The 20,631-nt window shown below is 41.8% G+C and overlaps 1 protein-coding gene across 1 annotated transcript in view; it reads right to left on the bottom strand.

Annotated features, from left to right (window-relative positions):
* Positions 1 to 19,447, bottom strand: part of Scin (scinderin) — a 69,760-nt gene extending 50,313 nt beyond the window's left edge. The window contains exons 1-3 of the mRNA XM_051175072.1: positions 19,203 to 19,447; positions 12,778 to 12,932; positions 8,380 to 8,541 (exon numbers count right to left, since the gene is read on the bottom strand). Of these exons, the coding sequence (XP_051031029.1) occupies positions 8,380 to 8,541; positions 12,778 to 12,932; positions 19,203 to 19,401 (516 nt within the window). The 5' untranslated portion in view covers positions 19,402 to 19,447. The remainder of the gene's footprint in view (positions 1 to 8,379; positions 8,542 to 12,777; positions 12,933 to 19,202) is intronic.
* Between the last annotated feature and the right edge of the window lie 1,184 nt (positions 19,448 to 20,631).

The raw sequence follows: 20,631 nt of genomic DNA, 5'->3' as shown, positions 1-20,631 counted from the left end.
GGCCCCGGTACATTTGTCATAGCATGGTTTGGAAAAGCATCACATCCTGAGATGATCTTAGGAAGCAACAGGGCCTTTAAAAAATGTGACCTATCTACGAGTTCTGGCATGCTTTTAAAGGAGATCCTGAGATCTCAGCCCCCCCCCCCACACTTCCTCCACCTTACTTTTCAGATGCCATGAGTAAGTTATTTCCTTAGCAAGACATTCCCATCACAGTATACTCTCATACAGGTCCAAAAGCAATGGGATCAAGCAACCATGAACTGAGACCACAAGCCAAAAGAAGCCTTCACTCTTCTCAAGCTATCTGAGATACTTTTGCTAAAGGCACACGGCGATAACTAATTGCATCACTCACATAGCCATCCTTGAGCCTGATTATTAGGTCAGAAATGTCTGCGGGACATGGTCCAGGTAGGCCACTGGTGGAGCGTGGGCAAAGTGGCCCAGCCCTCTGTCATGGCAAGGAAAGCACTAAGCAGCGCTTAGTGAAATAGCGGCTGAAAGGATGGGGAAACATGATGTCAGGAGAAAAGTTCTTACAGCTGACACAGGAACATGATGCCAAGAGACCAAGCTGAGCCCAAGGATGTTCTGTAGCAAAAAGTCTAAAGAACAGAGGCCAAAGTCCAAGCTCAAGAAAGAACACCACTGGGTATGGTGGAGTATACCTACCATCCCAGTATTTGGAAGGCTGAGGCAACAGGGTCAGGAACAGGGACAAGGACACAGAAAAGGAGGTCAGACAGCATCCTGCAAAGTAGGCAACATCTGTGGTGTGTGTGTGAGCATGAAATGCCATTGGATGTCAGCAGAATAAAGGAAAATATCACAGAAGAGGCAAATATCCCAGCCGAAGGAAGCCTTCTGAAGAAGCAAAGACCTGGTCCCTGGGAAAAAAAAAAAAAAAAAAAAAAAAAACATGTCCACGCGGTCTTAAGGAGCAATAGTGATAAAAGAATGAGCAGGTCTAGAACAGACTTGGAGAGGGATTAACTGCAAGAGGCATCCTGGGAAAGTTATCAGCACGACTCCTGCCTTGGGAGTTCACAGCCCTGGTGAGCAGTTACAAGGCAGAACAATAGCAGAAATGATTGAAAGGAGAGAGTGAAGTGGATGGCTATCTTCTATTATTTATTTTGATGTTTTTGAACTTGTTCAGTTTAAGGGTCTCGCGATAGGCATAAGTCAAAACTGGGCAAGTCAAAGATATCTTGAGCTCAAGGGATAGATTATGAAACTGAGACTTGCCAGTGCACGGCAGTTAAATTACCACGGGGATGGATGTGATCCAAAAGAATGTGTGATAACAAGAAGACAATTAAAAATGGTGTCCCTTAAAAAACTGCTTGGTGGCAGGTGGGCACACAGATCATGAAAAGAAAGATGAGGAAGGGTGGCCTGGAAGGAAGATGAGCAAGCCAGCGGAGGAGTAGAACTGAAGATAGAAAGGTATATACACAGACAGAGCCCACACAGCCCAGGTACACAGGGACAAAGGGTGATGGTGAGTGTTCAAAGGATGGAGCATCAATGATACCACAGACATCATCTCCAAAAATAAACCAGACACTGTGGACCGGTGCCTGGGGATAAGGAAGCAGAGACTGCTCTTTCAAAGCAAGGTGACTGCACACTGGGGGATGGTGACAGGTTACAGACTGCAGAGCAGGGTAAAGTGAGTTAACAGGAAACAGAACAAAGAGAAGGACAGGGTAGTATGTCACAGCAGGAATTCCCACTCTGAGGCCTCAGGCCTAGACCTCCACTCATGGCTGACTTGCAGGTATTTGTGAATGTTAGCCTCACAGCCCAAACTTTGAGAACAGGCCCTTTCCAGCCAGTTCCCATTCGGTAGTTACTGGTGCATTGCTGTGTTTGCTGTTTGTTTGGCTTTGAAACAGGGTCTCAAGTAGCTGAGACTGACCTTGGAATTACTGTGAAACCAAGGATGAACCTAAACTCCTGACCCTCTTGGCTCAAACTCTCAAGTGTTGGATTTGGTAAAGATCTAGCTACATCCCATATTATTTTCTAATGACATAATACAAATATATAAACTATTCCCTAAAATACTATTTTCTTTACTTTCCTTCTGCCTGATTAAACTCATTACATTACAAGCTCATGTCTTATGCTCTGCAGGTCACACCATAAGCCTAGGGAATGTTCCCACAGCCTAAGACCCTACACAAGAACTTGTTCCTAAGGCATATAGAATTCATGTTGCTAATACTGCCTGTTTGTCAAGAATGCTACATTTCTCAAATGTTATTTCAAACATGATTTAGATTGCACATATAACTTAAGTTTTGTCCAGCTGGCTTTGTTCAGCCACAGCTTGGGTAGTAAAACAAACTTAAACTGCAATGGCTTCAAGTCCATGCCCTCTGATGCAGATGTGGTCTTTGACTAATTAGCTCAAAGCTACCATTAAAATATTAGGGTTCAGAAAAAATTTTGTTCAAGGTCCCTCATTGATCACAGTGCCACACCTCAAAATAAAGTTATGAAGATAATAACAAGATCTTATCACCATTTGAAACATTGAGCAACACGCCAATGGGTTAAAGGCTAGTGACTCAGACACAGATCTCCTGGGCATTTACTGCAGAGTCTGGAGGATTCTGCCTGGGTACCCTTCAGGGTGTAGGAAACTTCCATGCCATGAGAGATAGCTAAACACACTGCCTCTTCATCTCATCTATGAGGCCTCAAAGCAGGGAAAACTTGAGGTTTGCTGAAGATAACTAACTATACAGAATAAGGCTAATATGAGAACTGAAGAAATGGCCCAGCAGTTAACAGTGTGTAGTTCTCTTGCAGAGGACCCCAATTCAGTTCCCAATACTCACACTGGGTGGCCCACAATCATCTATAACTCTAGTTCTAGAGGATCCCTAGAACCTCCTCAGCACATGTGCACATACTCACACACAGACACACAAACAAACACACAACTAAGAACAGCAATAAATCCTTCAAATAAAGAGAACTTATTGTTAGACAGATGTCTTTGAGTTATGTGTACACTGAAGCTTTGAGGTTTTGTGGGTCATACAACCACAGGCTGGCATTGCCTATGTGAAGAAGTAACATGTCACTTGAACCTGATCCTGCCTACCACATCCGACTACCTAGCCCATTGTGGAACTCAATTTGTTTCACAAAATAGTGATTTCATGAAAACAGCTTTCAGTAGAATCCTAGTCAAATAGATTTGAATCATCAGTTCTGAATTCAGCAGATTGTGAAATATTTCAAGATACCCAGCCCCATGCATCCTACAACACAACAGGTGGCTTTGTGCAGCAACAGAGGGTGAAATACACATAGAAGCTCCAGATCCTCTCTGAGGTCACCATTCAACAGGAGTCACTTGTGCAAACCTTCAGGGACTTTTGCTCCTTTAGAGAACTAAAATGATGGCTGCTAGTTCTCAGATGTGAGTGTGTCAGGTGAGAGTGAATCATAGTCATCTAAGGCTAAAGAAGGAGGCATCAGAAGCCAGGTCAGGATGTGGTAATAAGAGAAAACCAAGGTCCCAGAGGTTAATCATTTGCCCAAGGTCAAAGAGTAGGTAGTTAGCTGAATTGGAAGCCATTCATTATATTAAATAAATTATGGCACGTGTACAACAATGACATAGTATGTCAAATTCAAAGACCAAAAACTTGTGAATGCAATGAATCATGTCACTGGAAACAGCTCTGGTCTCCAGAGATCCACCCTCACGGATGAGAACCTGAGATCATCATAACTGGAGCAGAACTGAGGTCTTCTTTGTCTTTGAAAATTATATCATTTTATATGCAAAACACTTGTATAGTGCTTTAAAATGTATGTTGAAATTTAAAACTAAGACTAACACTTTAAAGTGCACAGGTTTGAGGACAATTGCAGGTGATTTTTAGAACGGTGTAGCTTAATGTTGCCTTTGGACTTTTACTCCCAATAAGTATTTATTTTTGTTGGTAATGAAGGAGTAGCAATCCTACCCAAAGCAATCTACAGATTCAATTCAATCCCCATCAAAATCACAACACAAGTCTTCAAAGATCTTGAGAGGACAATTTTCAGCTTCACATGGAAGCAGGTGCACACACACACACACACACGCACACACACACACACACACACATACACATATACAGGGCAGCCAAAATAATCCTGAATAATAAAAGAAGTTCTGGAGGTATCACCTCCAATTTAAAGTTGTAGTACAAGCATGGTATTGGCACAAAATCAGAAACATTGATTAATGGAATTCAATTAAAGACTACCATAAATCTACACACCCATAGACACCTAACTTTTTAATGAAGTAACCAGAAATACATACTGGAAAAAAAAAAGACAGCATCTTCAATGAATGATGCTACTCTAATTGGATGTGTACAAGTAGAAGAATGCAAATAGATCCATACTTATCACCCTGCACAAAACTCAAGTCCAAGTGGATCAAAGACCTCAACATAAAACCAGATACACTGAACTTGAAAAAAGTGGGGAATAGCCTTGAAGGCATTTGTATAGTAGACAACTTCCTGAACAGAACACCATTAGCACAGGCACTAAGATCAACAATTAACAAATGGGACTCATTAAACAAAAAAGTGTATGTAAGGTAAAGGATACCATTATTCAGACAAAGTGGAGGCCCACAGAATGGGAAAAGATTTTTACTAACTCCATATCAGATAGCGGACTAACATCCAAAATATAAAAAGAACTCAAGAAATTAGACATCAAAAAACTAAATAAACTAATAAAAAAAATGAGGTACAGATCTAAACAAAGAATTCTCAATAGAGGCAACTTAAATGACTGAGAAACATTTAAAGAAATGTTCAACATCTTTATCCATCAGAGAAATGCAAATCAAAATGTCTTTGACAGGACTTGGGAGTCAGGGACAGGTGGGTCTCTGTAAGTTTGAGGCCAGCCTGGTCTACAGAACAAGTCCAAGACAGGCTCCAAAGCTACAGAGAAACCCTGTCTCAAAAAACAGCAGCAGCAACAACAAAAAAGACTTTGAGATTCTATCTATACCTGTCAGAATAGCTAAGATCAAAAACACAAGTGACAGCTCATGCTGGCAAGAGGGTGGAATAAGGGGGAACACTCATCCATTGCTGGTTGGAGTGCAAACTTACAGAGCCATTATGGAAATCAGTGTGGCAGTTCCTCAGAAAGACAAAGCTATACCATTTTGGGGTATATACCCAAAGAAAGGTCCATTGTATCACAAGGATACTTGCTCAATTATGTTCATAGCAGCTTTATTTACAATAGCCAGAAAATGGAAACAAACTAGATGTCCCTCAATAGAAGAATGGATAAAGAAAATATGGTACATGGAATATTACTCCACTGTTTTTTTTTTAATGTCATCATGAAATTTACAGGCAAATTTATGAAACTAGAAAAAAAAATAATCCTGAGTGAAGTAACCCAGACCTAGAAATATAAATATGGTATGTAGACTGAAAACGAGAGATATGTATTCATTTCTATATATGGATATTAGCCAGTAAGCAAATGATAACCAAGCTACAATCCAAACATCCAGAGAGGTTTGGTATAGAGGGACTAAGGGGGACACATGGCTCTCTCTAGGAGGGAGAAATAGAATAGATTTTATGGGTGAACTGGGGGCAGGATGGAAGAATCATGTGGGGAGGGGAAGAGGCGATGAAGTTGAGGTAGGGGATACAAGAGAGACACCTAGAATTGAGAGACATTTGAAGGGTGATATAGACACCTAGTGCGGTGGAAACTTAACTAAAATATACAAAGGCAATCCTAAAAACGTCTCCAAATAATGAGGAAGACAGAGTCCATGCTGGCCATCACTTGCCACCAAACAAAGCTTCCTGGATTACAACCAACTGAGTTGTGGACCAAAGGGGTCCTGTGGAAATCCTCAAATAACCCAGGCTGTTGCCAAGACAATAGGCTTCCCTCCACAAACTGACAACAAAGCCACGTTGCTGAAGACAATTCATAGAACATGGAGATGTCGAACTGGTAACTACATACAACCTTCACTCCTATGTTCTAGTCTTCAATGCAGGAAGGTACTCTGCAAGCTACCAATGAAGAAAGGTAAACACCAACCCAGCTACAAACCCTTTGGTCTACACTGCTGTCCTCCCTGAAAAATATGCATGGGCAATGGTAGCACAAAGCTTGTGAGAGTAACCAACCAACATCTGATGTGACATAAGGCCCACCCCTCAAAGTGAAACCCATTACTGACACTGCTTGGCTATCCAGAGACTGAGGGTGAAACTAAATACTACTGGTCTAAAAAAAAAAAGTCATGAGACAATGGCTCCTAATGACATTCTGCTGTACTCATAGGTCAATGCCTTGTTCAGCCATCATCAGAGGAGATTCCTCCTCCAACAGAGGAAACAAATACAGAGACCCTCAGCCAGACTCTACACACAGAGAGAGGGGGGGGTGGTAGAGCAGGCAGGCAGGCAGGCAGACAGACAGACAGACCTAGTAACACACAGCTCTAAATAGGATGTTTCCATCAAATCCCTCTCCTCAGATCTCAGGAAACCCTGCGGAAGAAGGGGTATAAAGAGTGTAAGAAACAGAGGGGATGGAGGACACCAAGAGAACCTCTAAATCAACTCAGAAAAGTTCATAGGAATATATATATATATATATATATATATATATATATATGTTAGTATTTTTATGGGAGTCCTGAATTTGTCAATGTGATAGTTTTTGATGTTTTATTATATTTTACTTTGTTATGTTTCAAAAAAAGGAAACCATCATTTAAATAAATAATAAAATGAAAGCTGAGACAAACAATAGTGTGCAGGCCTTGAGGGACAATTACAGTTGATTTTTAGGGCTGTGTGGTGTAATGGTGCCTTTGGTCTTTTACTTCCAATAAGTATTTCTTTACTTCTGGTGTCAGGTAATGATGGAGTGGTCCAGTAGCTGGTTTGTGCCTAGATATAAAAGCCAGGTCTCAAATACGGTTTTGGGGTGGATTGGGTTTGAAGTTGGATGGAATTTCTCATGAAATTGACTGTGAGACCCAGAGGAAAAAGAGCAGCCATTCACCTGTACAGACATCCAGGCAGGACTGGGAACTGAATTTTGAGCATTGGTATTATTGGAATCTCAGTTGAACTCACAAGCTGCTATGAACCATAACAATCAATTATAGGCTAACAGTATTGAAATTATAGACACACCCTAACTTAGAAGAATAGATGAGGCTTACATTTCAGGGCTATTCTCCAAACTATAACTTTAACACACTTGATGACTTCATTGTTGTCAAATTTACATTCATACAGAGCTAACCACATAGCTCCACTTCTAGAGCCCTTACTGCTCCCTTCTCTGTGCATGTAGAACAAACCTTTTGGCTTCTATCTGCTGCTTTTTCTCCAATGCAGCCCAGTTAGATATAGTAAAACACAATGCCTAGAGGAGAATCAGATAAAACTGCAGTCTCACTCCAGCTTCAGCATTTACAGGCTATGCAACCTTGAGTGGGTCTAGGCAATTCAAAGCCTGCTAACTGAAGCAATGGACTTCGTGTTTGATTTGCTGTCATGTAAGAAATAACTACTAGCACATGGCTGTGGATTGCATCAGAAGAGTGAGGATCGTGAGGAGGATTCAACTTCCCTGCCTTCTCATGCCATGGCACATAGTTCTTCAGTGGCAGGGAATATGCCCTTTACTTTGACTTTCAAAGTCTAAAAGACAATATAAACTGTACCTATGAGGCTCTGACATGAGGCCTTCCAATTCTTTGTCATAATGACAATGATTAAGTAATGTATCTGACGTTAGAGGGGCCTATTTCCTGGGAGAAAAAGTTAAATATGATATACCACTGCCCATGCCATTAAGATGATATGTAATATTTGTACTTCTGGATTTTACCTACTAACGCTAAGATCATTGGAAAATCATGAAGCATTGTGATACAGATGCGTGCACACACACACACACACACACATTTATTTATGCTCATATGTTAAAATATTTTTGCCTTAGTTCTTCAGACTGTTTAGGCTCATCATATGGCCATCTTAAATTCTGAATCCTTTGGTTGCTTAGAGAATCATTTCTCTAATCCCCAAGTTACATTTTCTCACACACAATGAAAGACAAAAATAATCAGTGGAAATCTGTTCAAAGTCAATTGGTCAATTTCTGTCCTATGGTAGGAAGAACTAAATCATTCTTCTATTCTAAACCTGTCAGAGAACAAAAAAGTCTTTGAAGTCCTACACTGGGTGTAGAAGTGGCTATCTTCAGAGGTATGTACATCTCATTTGATGTGGCAAGTTCACACAGATGTCTGCGTGTGTCCATGAAACTTACTGTGCCCAGGTCAATGATGAAGCAGTCGCCCTTGTTGAAGCTCTCCCAGCTGAGAGGAACTTCCGTGGCCCTGACCACTCTCCGACCCTTCACATGCAGGAGTCGCTGGGCTGTCAGGTCATTGGTGAGAACATGGTTTAGTCCGGAAGCCACGCCTCCAGCCTGGCCGTGGAGAAGGAAACACAAAACAGAGAGAGGTGAGACTACTATGTAGACACAGCAGACACAAGCAAGAATGCACAGGCCAGGATAGACACCACCGCAGGACAAGTGGAAAGGGACTAGTTGGTAAAAATCACCAGGTGAGTTGGTTGCTTTGCTCGTTTTCCCGGATCGTAAAAACTTACTATAAAACTAAAAATAGTTACTGAGGGCCCTCAGTAAGGAATACCCTGCTTCATAAAAAGTAAAGTCAGCGGTGAGTGCCCTGGTGTTTCCAGATGATCCCTGAGTGAGCACACAGATTGTAGGCAAGAAAGCAACAGGGGGCTAGAAAAAATGGAGATGAGGAGCCTCAACTATAGTAGTGCAGAACAGGTCCCCAACCTTCCTATTGTCACTCACAGAAGAGAGTCCCCAATGTTCCCACCATCACCATAGAAAAAAGGTCCCCAACCTTCCCACTGTCACTATAGACAAGAGGTCCCCAATGTTCCCACCATCACCATAGAAAAAAGGTCCCCAACCTTCCCACTGTCACTATAGACAAGAGGTCCCCAATGTTCCCACCATCACCATAGAAAAAAGGTCCCCAACCTTCCCACTATCACACAGCAGAGAAGAAAATAGGAGATGTGATTAAGGGAGGGCTATTCCTACAAAGGATACAAACAAACAAACAAAAGCACAGGACTGAGTATTTTAATCTTAAGGGAGATACAGAATCTGGATTCTATATCCCCAAACAGAACAAAACAAAAAGCACAGAATGAGAATTTCTGAAGAAAAAAAAACTTTAACTGTCACTCACTACATCTTCCTGTAGTATTGCAATCATCTTTTACACTTTTCTCTTTTCCTAATTAAAAATTAGGAACGATATTTTTACTTTTATAACAATCAATAAGATGATGTGCATAATTATGAGGTTATATTATACATTTATATATATACATATATATATAAACATATACACACATTTTTTTAAAAACAATATTGTTGAGTTGCCCAGGATGGCCTCAAATTTACAACCATCCTGCTTCAGCTTTCCAAGAACATTCTACTTTTAAAAGTAAGTAGGGTTACATTGTGATCTGGTTGTTAAATAGTATGTGAAAAAAAGTTATAATGTGGAATCAGATTTAGATTGTTATCTCTAGCCCCTTTCCCACATACATAGAAAACATTCCAGCTAATCTCATAGAGTGAACCATCAGAGCAATTTATACCTTAAAATTTAACATTCTTTTTTTAAAAAAAAAAAAAACATAATCCTTTCTCTGGCCAGTGAAATGGCAGAGTAGGTACAGATGTTTGCTTCCAAGGCTGACAACTCAAATTTGATCCCCAGGACCCACATGGCAGAAGGACAGAACAGGCTCCTACAAGTTTTCCTCTAACCTACACACACACACACATACACACGTACACACACAGACACGTACATACACACACACAAATATATAAATATAATTTTTAAAGTTAAAAAATAATACTGCTTCTAATATACCCCCTCTCCCCAATAAAGAAGGCTGTATGTTGTCAGGCTGATGCTCGGCTCAGTGGTAAAAACATTGCCTGGCAAGCATTCTGGTCTGAGTTGAATCCCAGGAACCTACATAAAGGTAGAGGTAGAGAACTAACTCCACCAAGTTGTCTTCTGGCCTCCACACTCATGCAGTGGTACATGTGAGCCCTCTCCCAAAAATATCATACAGACTAATAATAATAATTATAAAAGTAAACAAAGTGAACCGACATGCCATACACATGTCTGCATTGGCAAGGGTAGCTCTTTCATGAACACCGAGTCAGCACTAGAAGCTTCCAGACCATCTCTGCTCTCACTAGGAAGGGCCACAGCTAAGCAGATAACCCTTCTAACCAGTGCAACCAAAAGCACAGGTTTGTGAGTAAAATATGTGTGCTGGTCACTGTCGGCAGTCATGGCTTGAGAAAAATACGTTAGTCAGAAATTCAACACCAGTAAGCAGTGGTAATGAACTTCTGTAAGCCCTCTGCTGGCTTTGGAAATGCCCAGAGAGAAATGACACAAACCCTGAGACAAGAAGATGATCCTGGCTTTCCCAGGGAAAGCTTTACATGGTAGACAACAACTTGGCATGATTTTGATAGACTTGTTAATGACAGACTCTGTCAAGTTTGCCCACTCAAAATAGATGCTAAACTGCTTCCCAGGTATTCCTTATTCTATCTATCTCTTGACATATGATTCACTTATTTATGTTGACGGCAACAGAGAATAGTAATTACCAGCTTAGGCGCTGGGGTCAGACAGTCACCTGGTCACTTACTAGCAGAGACCTCAAGTTGCACACTCTCTGAGTCTTGCCTCATCTATCTGAACAGAGTAGAACAGATGCAAATGCACCAACTGGGAGTTTATATTAAATAAGATAATTTGTATGTCACGATTAGCATAAACTTGAAAGTAAGAATGGGGTGAAACAGCATCCCATGTTCATCTCTGCCTTTCTGAGTGACTGGTTATCTCTGAAGCCACACCTCCTAGCATGCTGTCACTCCGCAGCACCCACACTAGCTCCATGCTGCTGATGAGAGATTCGGCTGATTCTATATGACCTCCACTTACAAACACCCCCCCTTTGAAAATTGCTGATCTATGACAGCTTTAATGTCGATAAAAGGTAATTACCAAAAGAAGGTAATTATCAAACAACTACAAAGTTACTTTTTTATTACATCCACTTTTACATATGTATCCTAGAATTTGCTTTCCAAGATCCTGTGTGATAGCCAAGATCCTGAGTATGTGATAATACTAGAATCTTAATTGTTTACTGTAATGCTTAATCCCCATACATTGTCTGTTTGGGGAACTAGGATAAGTTACATTGCACATCCCAGAAAGCCAAGGATTCTGAAAAGCTTCTGCATTCCTCTGAAGTAAACCAGCTGTCTGGATGAAATGGTTTCTGACAAGGTGACCCCATTGAACCTGCTTTGAACAGATGGAAGCTGTCAATTCTTCAAACTGTTGGGTTCATAGAATTGAAGTAAACTGATACAAACTGGAGGAGCTCACAGGAATTCGAAAAAAACAAAAACAAAAAAGGAGAGGTAGCATTTGTCTTTGAAGTGGTTTGCATCCTAGTGTGAAATAATGATTCCAATAAGAAACCTTATAATTGTTTTGTCTGACCTCGTGGTATTACAAATATTCAACCAAGGACATAATCAAATAAAGACAGACAAACGTGACATGTTTTGGTCATTGCTTGGGGGTTTGTTTGGTTGGTTAATTGGTTTGTTGGTTGACTGTTTTTTTATTTGTTTGTTTACATGTTTGTTTTTCTACTTTGATGTAGAGTATAGCTATATAGCTCAGGCAGACCTCGAATACATGATCCTGCTGTCTCAACCTCCCTAATGATGGTACTGTGGGTATGTACCTCTGGGTCTGACGTAGTTCCATCATTTTAAAGAATAAATTAACAAATATTCAGAAATCCTGCTGAGCTCTAAGGTCTAGGTACTCAGCAGGATCAAGGCAGTGGGTGTACACCCACTGGCCCATGTCTTCCTTTAGAGAGGGCTTGTTCCTAGGGTTTCTGTCTGTGGAGGGTGCAGACAGAATTAACTGAATTCATGGTCAGGGAGGGAAGGACTAGGAAAAGACTAGGAAAGGATAATCCAACTGCAAAACTCACTGGGAGAATTAGGATGAGAGACGAGGGATCTAGCCTTTACTATACATTGCCTTAAGAGGTATATCTATTTAGCTATCAATTCATACACATTTTTTTTTAATTATCAAGAAGGTGAGAATGTATCTCAGTTGGTAGAGTGCTTTCTCAGCATTTGGAAATCTCTGGGCTCCATCTCAAATACAGCACATACCTGCCATCCTACTACTTGTGAGGTAGAGACAAAAAGATCAGGAGTTCAGGGACATCTTTAAACTTAGTGAGTTTGAGGCTAGCCTAAGGCTACAAAAGAAAACATGTAAGTAAATTAGGTCATAATAATTCACACCATATCATACATTCTGAAACTGGGTTTCATTTACTGAGTACATACTGACAAATATGAGGATAAATCACACACACACACACACACACAGATTCTAAGACAAAGCAAAAACCAGATCCATGCCCTCCAGGAAGTTGTGGTCTATGAAGACATTAAGTGTGGACAATTAGGAAGAGAAACTGTTTGAAAGTGTCCCAATGGACAGTGTCAGAGAGAAGCACTTACCTTGTACTTCAGACCGCCTTTGAAATAGCCCACAAAGTCAGTAGACTCATAGCCTTGAACTTCTCTGCTCTGCACTGGCTTGCCACCCAGATAGTCGTCCATCTGGACTGTGAAGATGGCTGCTGCTGTGCTTTCATCCTGGGAACATTCCTTTCCTGAAACAACACAGCCCTCAGTTACACAGGAAGAGCATGGAGGCAGAGTTGATGCAAAGGACACTAGATGCTCTCATTTGTTTATTTATTTATTTATTCATATTAATTGAAATGTAACCCTCCTTTTCCTTTCCTCCGTCCAGCCCTTCCCATTCCCTTCTCAAATTGTGATCCCTTTTTATTTGAATATGGATGTAGATAGATATGTGTGCACGCACTCACACATGCGTGCACGCACACACACACATATGATACCACCTGCTGAGTTCATTTTTTTTTTTTTGTGTGTGTGTGTGTGTGTGTGTATGGTTTCAGGGCTGACCAGTTTGTATTGGGTAACCAGTTAGGGAGCTCATCCCTAGGATAGGCTAATTGCCCCTCTCCCAGCAGAACAATGACAACATCAATGGACAAGTTAACATGGAGATGCTTTCATTTGGGAGAGGTTTCAGACAGCAGTCTGCTGCTAAAAGATCCCATCAGGAGTAACCTGTGATATGTTATTTGGCTCATAACCAAAAGGTTTTCACATTCCTGCTATCTCCAGTTTCTTTAAGAATGTTTAAAAGAAGCACTACTACACAAATTGGCTTGTGGGGGGGGGGGGAATCAATATATTCTAGCAAGACTCAAGGAAGCATTCATTTCATATAGTTAATGAGATGCTGCCAGAAAGCTCCTTGGGACTGCTCTATCATCACACGTTCGCCCTGTGGTAAATAAATGGGAAATACTTTATAGGCCACAGTTAAATAACTTTGTGATCTTTAAGATTGGAAAGTGAATAAAACTTCACCTGTTCCCTATCTTTAATCCTGTTTCCCCAATATTTGGAGTATTGAAATAGTCACTGATGGAAAGACATCAAAGGGACCAGTGTGCTGAGGTCTCCAGAATGAAAGACAGTATACAATTAACTTTTACAATTATGAAAGAGAATCCACCCAGGTGTCTTTGCTGAAGTCAAATTCTACATGGTGTGTGATGTTCAGAGCCAAGATAAGCTTGAGGGAGACTCAGAGTTCATAAAAAATATAGTATAAGTTAAGTATAAATAAAATTAAAAAATTTTAAAAACAACCCTAAACTTTGAAACCCCTCACTACATCTGAGCTGACTGAAAATAATTAATAATAATGCAAATACCCACACATTTATGGTACTCTCACCATGGCCCACACAGCACTAGTGTTTTATATGTAAATGACATTCAAGTCGCTGTATGAAACAGACCTGTTGGGTTTTTTTTTTTTTTTTTTTTGCATGCTTTGTTCTTTGGGTTTTTTGTTTGTTTGTTTGTTTGTTTGTTTGAGACAGGATTTCTCTGTTTAGCTGGCCTCAAACTCACAGAGATGTGCCTGCCTCTACCTCCTGAGTGCTAGGATTAAAGGCATATGCCAACACCGCCTGGCTTGGTTTATACCATGGTACTGAGGAGGTCATGGACCCTGGGAGAGACTGAGTAATTCTTGAGGTTACAAAAGACTTTCAAAACAGGTTTATAGTATTCTAAAGGGCAAGCTCTTACGAAGGGCAGTACATGTATTTTAAAGAAGATTTTTAAAAAATGATTTGCATGTTTGTTTGTGTGTGATATGAGCATGGAAGTGCAGATACTTAAGGGGGCAGAAGAAGGCTTGGACCCTTTGAAGCTGAAGTTATAGACAGTGTGAGCCACCCACTGTGGGTGCTGGGAACAAAATGCATGTCCTCTGCAAATGCTGTATGTAAGCTCTCCCAACCACAGAGCCATCTCTTCAGTCCACATGAACTCATTAATTACAGTTCTTATTAGTAGTAAATTCTTTGGTGATCACGATACATAACTTTCCCCAATGAACCATAAGTTTAAAACCAGTAACCATATTTCCCTGAATAATGCCCCTTGCTATTCACCAAAATTGAGGAAAGGAAACCAGTTACCTAGACTTGGGAAATTCAAGTTCCTTCCATGTTCATAGGTGACCTATATAGCAAGGATCTTCTCAAACAAAATCTCAGCAACCAGAACAGTACTTATATGGTAACAGCTTTAAATGGTAGACTTTTACCATACACCTTTAAAAATCCGCAAGCAATTCTGCAATCTGAAAAGATGCTGGTGTCATTCTTTGCTCACTTTTCCATCTCTCATAATAGCAGATCTTGGTGTAAATTTCATACAGAGACAGTTTGAGATGCTTAAGCCAAGGTTAATATCAAAGATACTAATAAGCATTCGATAGAAACATTGTTATCTGATGAGTTTCCACTCACCAGAATTTTGAGGTAGGTATGAATGGTAGGAATGAAGTTAGTGAATGAGATGGAAATAAGTTAATTGGGCCATGCTCTCATGTGTTGATACTTGTGTATTATGGTGGGCCAAAGAATATCAGAATAAATAAACCAAAGCCCTTGCCTGCAAAGGTTGAAAAGACTTAATGAATCCAATATCAACCTCTTTAACGAATAGAACTGGATCAAAGCCTGTTGAATCATGATGAAACTCTAGCAGGTGCTCAAAATGTGTATGAATTCCGCTTATGACTTTGTTTGATGTCCCATGTGGATTCTGTCTGTGACCTCATCTGTTGTTTTCCTAAGCTCATCTAACAATGCCTGCTATACCATGCTGTGCTGGGTTGCTTTATATTTTATATGTGTACGTGTGTTGCACTTGCTTGTGTCATGTGAAACTCCTAAAACTGGGAAATGTAGAAATGTACTTAAAGAGAGGTCTCACAACTAGACCTAGTTTTCATTCCTGATTTTTACAATCTTGCCACACTAGAACTAGGAGAGAAGGAGCACCCTCAACAAGATGAGTAGCATCTACTGAGGACACATGGAAGCTAATAGCACTTTTATAAAGTTGAGTGTGGTGCAATATCGTGTAACAGAGAGAAGTAGAGGGAGCACAGACTTCCACAGGGAATCACAACTCAGACAGCCACAGGGATGCAGTCAACCATGTTTGTACTTTCTCCAGTGTTACTAGTTCCATCGGATGTGTTGGTGCTAAGGATTTGTCAATTCACATGTCTGCCTTCACAGTCCAGATACTCAAGAGCTCCCTCACCAAGAAGACCCTCGAGTTGCTTTCTTTAATTTTTTCTACATGTGTTTACTTAGCTTAGGCAAAGACATGTTCATGCCACAGCACATGTGTGGAGATTAAAGAGAAACTGTCAGGAATTGATTCTCTCCTTCCACCATGTAAGTTCCAGGGATGGAATCTGGGTAGTCAGGCTTGGCCTTAGTGGCAATCTACTTTACTCACTGAGCCATCTTGTTGGTCCAGCAATCAGTTCTTTGTCATTGTCATTAGCTCCTTGTATATTATGAGATACTTGTATTGTATATCATGTGTTATATATTATAATGTAGCCCTTTTGTGTCCCAATGCTCTGTGTAACACTACAGACATACACACACACAGTATTAAATCATTGAATGCTGTTTTAAAACAGATTGAAGTGACTTCTAAAGCTGCCAAGGAGAAAGGGTGAGGAAAGGTGTTTATAAAAAGGTTAGAGGCACAGTGGGAGCTTTAAACTAACCCCTTAGAATGGGTGTGAGGAACCAGAGGCAAAAGCTGGGTGCAGCTTAACTGCTAAATACAAAGCCAAAATGTTTTCTAAGATGGAGTGTAGTGAGATATTCACACACACACACACACACCCCAGCACCTGTAGCGCTGACCACGCCCATTTGGGCGTGATCAAGGATGCAGAACTGACCAGTTAAAAGAGGGCATCCTGGTGTCAGGGTCTGTATGCTTGGAGCAGACCCGGCGACCATCACTCATTTCTTGTATAAGTTATTTTCTCCTAATAAACTAACTCCACTCCATCATACTGGTCAAGCATCCTGATTTCCATGCCCCAAAACAGAGCAATATAAAACATTTTGAAACACAGGCAATAGCTTCTTACTTTCACTGCATCTAGACATACAATATTATCACCGGCATCTGAGTTAAGCCCTAGTGTTTCGGAAACAGCTTGAGCAAACTAGAAGTAAGACCGGCTGCATTTTCCCTCATTTTAGTCCTGCCTTCCTCCCACTTAGCTTGCTTCCTCCAGTTGGTATATTTGTCCACTCGCCTCTCTGATGCAGGCCTCTCTTTAACTTAACTTCTTCCGGCTGACTTCCTCACTACCTTCAGGAAGTCAAGCATTCTTCCCCCTGACCTTGTTTGAGTCATTCTCTAACTAATCCATGAACTCTTCCTTGTCCATATCTCAGAATAAACTCTTTCAGGTGGAATTTCCTCTGCCTGGAGCACGGAAATAGGAAAGACTGCTGGGGATGCTAAAGGTGCCCCAACTTCTCATCCTTTGATGGTTATGTCTTGGCACAGGAACCTCCCCACTTCGCTCATTTCCCCATGTCCATCAAGGTTAATTGTCCCTATCACACAGAGCCTGTAAATGTCTTCCATATCATTAATCACATTTTAACAGTGGTTTTTTTTTTTTTTGTTTGTTTCCTTCTTATTATGATATCTCTGGGGTTATAAAATCTCTGGGAAGTTTCATAAACTATCGCAAGTAACTTACAGCCTAGGCAGCCTGAATTTACAGATGAATTAAATTGTAATTAATGTACTACTAGCTTTAGTTTTTCAAGACTTTTAAGATCATAGACTATTTCTGCCCGAATTTTGTCCTATTATAATTGTGAAGTTGGTTTGCACTAAATGGGTAATTAAGAGTGCACTTGAACCAGGCACTTAGGATATGAAAGCAGAAGGATGGAGCACGAGAAGCCAATTTGGGCTACATTCAAGTTCCAGAAAGTTCTGGGCCATCCTGCCTATAAGGCCTTGTCTCAAGCAAACAGCTAAAGTGAATCTATGAACCTGGTGGAGCACAATACTTAAGGAGATGGCTTGGGAAGAGGAAATTTACTGAATTAAAGAATTGGACTCTGAGCCTTCTTTAAACAGTCTCCCAACGAAGCCAAACGCTGTGTGAACAAGCTGCTTATGAGCAGCAAGCAAGTTTGCTTCCATTTAAACTCACCCTGACACTCCTGAAACACGTCCACTCCAGACCCAAGTTCAGAGTGGAAAGGCTGTTCTACCTGGGGTCACCGTTTCATGAATAGAGCATAGATCACTGTGTAGTGTGTCTTATGACTGGAGTGGCATTACAAGAAGAAACAGCAAGGGGTTGGGAGCTCAGCCACGGTAAGCAAGCACCCAGCACTGTCAAGACACTACATTCAACTATGTGTTTCATGTCTCAGATGACTGCTCCGGCTCTCTGCTGCTAGTGTTTTAGGACATCACTTCTAAATGTTTTTACTTGTTTCTTAAATTTTTCAGAGGTTAGAAATTAAAGTAGCACGGTGGCTTTGAAGGTGTGTGGTTTTCCCCCCTGAGCACAAGAATAAATATACTGAAAGGAACACTAGTATCAAGGAGGCAAGCTATTTTGAAAAGAAAGCTCAGATTATTCGCACGCACGTTGTGGGGGCGGGGGGGAGAGGGGTGCCTACTGGCACAAGACCTCACAGGGAGAGGTTGAACATTCAGGATGTTTACGGGTAAAAGTAGAAGCTGGAGAAAGTGGAACACACCATCCATGCCCTGAAAGCCTGGCACCACGGCAGCTCAAAATAATTACCACCACTGAAGGAGCTGTTCTGGTCCACACTGTGTCCTTGTTAAAACAGATGAAAAATAAAAGAACAATTTTAAACGAAGCAGTCTATCTAAAGAAATAAACCAGCCACATAGGGCAATTTTTTAAAAATAGATGATGGTTGTATCTTGAGTGTTCCCCCAAACTTGCAAGCAGTGTTGGGCAGGGAGAATCTTGGTTTGGGGGTCTCAATTAGCAGAGAAATCTATACCGCTGCCCTGAGGCAACAAATAAAAATAAATAAAAGTTTGGAGCTGGGCGTGGAATTTTCTCTCCAGCTGCAGCAGATGTCCACAAACGTGTTTAACTTCATCTCCACCCTGGCTGGGAAACCAGAACCAAACTTGCCCGAGGGTGCTCAGTACTTGGCCAACACCTGGGTTTCTCTGTCAGGCAGGCAGCCGCCCCGGGAACAGAATGGCGTTTGTTTTAAAGGGGAAAAGCGGGAGGAATGAGCATGAACCCCAAGAAGTGGTTTGCGCAGGGCCAGTAGGTACACCTCCTGGAGGACTCACCTCTCCCGTTTTGCAGCCCGCCGGGGGAGCTGACCTGGGGATAGGAGAGGGTGTTGGCTGAGTATCGCCCATCCCGCCCAGATGACAGGACCCTAGGCTACCATGTACAGCTCATTGCTTACCCAGCCAGAAGTGCAGGCGGTAGGAGAAGCCCTTGCTCGCCTTGGCAGTGTACAGCACCAGGTAGGCGTCTCCGACGTAGAAGTCACCATGGGCACCCTGGGGCACCGGTACCAGCTCCAGCTTCTCGACCCTCCACACCTGCAGCCCCGCTTCCCGGCCCGCGCGCGCGAACTCGGGGTGCTGTAGTTCCTGCGCCATGGTACCCGCAATGCTGGCAGAGCCTAGGGGACTTGGATAGCGCCCTGAGCCCAAGTGTGCGTTAGGTGAGAGCCAACCTGCTCTCCTGGCTTTTATGGGACTCGCCCTGGAACGAAGGTGGAGCCGGGAGTGTAGCCAAAGGCCACGCCCGACCCCAGGCAGGAACCTGCCTAAAACTCTAGGAAGTGTCTCCCTCCTAAAATAAATAAGTAAGTGAATAAATACTGTAAGAGACACTACATGGCAACAGATGGGTTCTTCCTGCAGCACCCAGGCGGGTGCACGCTGGTCTCGCCTCTCCAGTTCCTTCCCTGGTGGGGTTCACCCAGTGATGCACCCCCCCCCCCCCGCCGCCGCTGGGGTGGGAAGCGGGGCATAGGAACGAGAATCATCCACTCACAAAACAGGCCAGATATGAGGGCCACAACGCGTGCCGGTTAGGAGTTTGAATGATCTGCTGTGTCACTTTGGCAAGCGCAAGGAATTGTCCTGCGCGGGCTCCCTTGATTCATTGTTGGGTAGCCTCTCTGAGACTCCTGGTGGCCACAGCTTTTCTTTGGATGGGTTTGGAAACTCGATGTACAACAGAACGTCAGGTTTTCTAGAAAACATAAAAATCTAACAAACTATCCGTGCTACTGGCGTCAGAATCAGCTAATCCCTTGGCATCCATCCTGGAATTGTGATAACGTGCCACCTGCCTGTGGTGCCAAGAAAGTCACTGCAAAACACATCAACAGCCCTCCCTGGATGCTCTGTACTGGGCTGTTCAGGACTAATTTTAAGCCCGACCAGAGATTTGAATTACCTGACTTCAGGGCATTTCTCATGTATCATTGTTTCTCTGACACTTCTTGGCTTTGCTCACAAAGAATAATTTGCATCCATTTTATTGTATTCAGAAACTAATGTAGTAAAAAATTCTATTAATGAAGACGCAAATAGGAAACTACATACAGGATTAGAGAGTTGATTGTGGTTAACTCATGTAATTGTTTCACTGTTTCTCTAGTTGCAGAACTTCTTGGAAGGCCACTAATAGTAAGGGCACAGTTAGGTTTTCTTTTTAATGAACATTTAGAAATAAGTCATACACGCAGTGTTAAAACTTAAGAAATAGCCCAGGGCTATTGTTGTGTGCATGTGTTTGGCTTAAGCTTAGGAGAAATGTATAAAGCCTCCTAGAAGTACTCCAGTGATGTATATCTCCTGATAACATTTTCCTGGCAC

This window comes from Phodopus roborovskii, unplaced genomic scaffold (genome assembly GCF_943737965.1).
Source record: "Phodopus roborovskii unplaced genomic scaffold, PHOROB, whole genome shotgun sequence".
Taxonomy (NCBI): Eukaryota; Metazoa; Chordata; class Mammalia; order Rodentia; family Cricetidae; genus Phodopus; species Phodopus roborovskii.
Note: the sequence above shows the minus strand (reverse complement) of the source record. Positions and strands in the feature narration are given on the sequence as shown.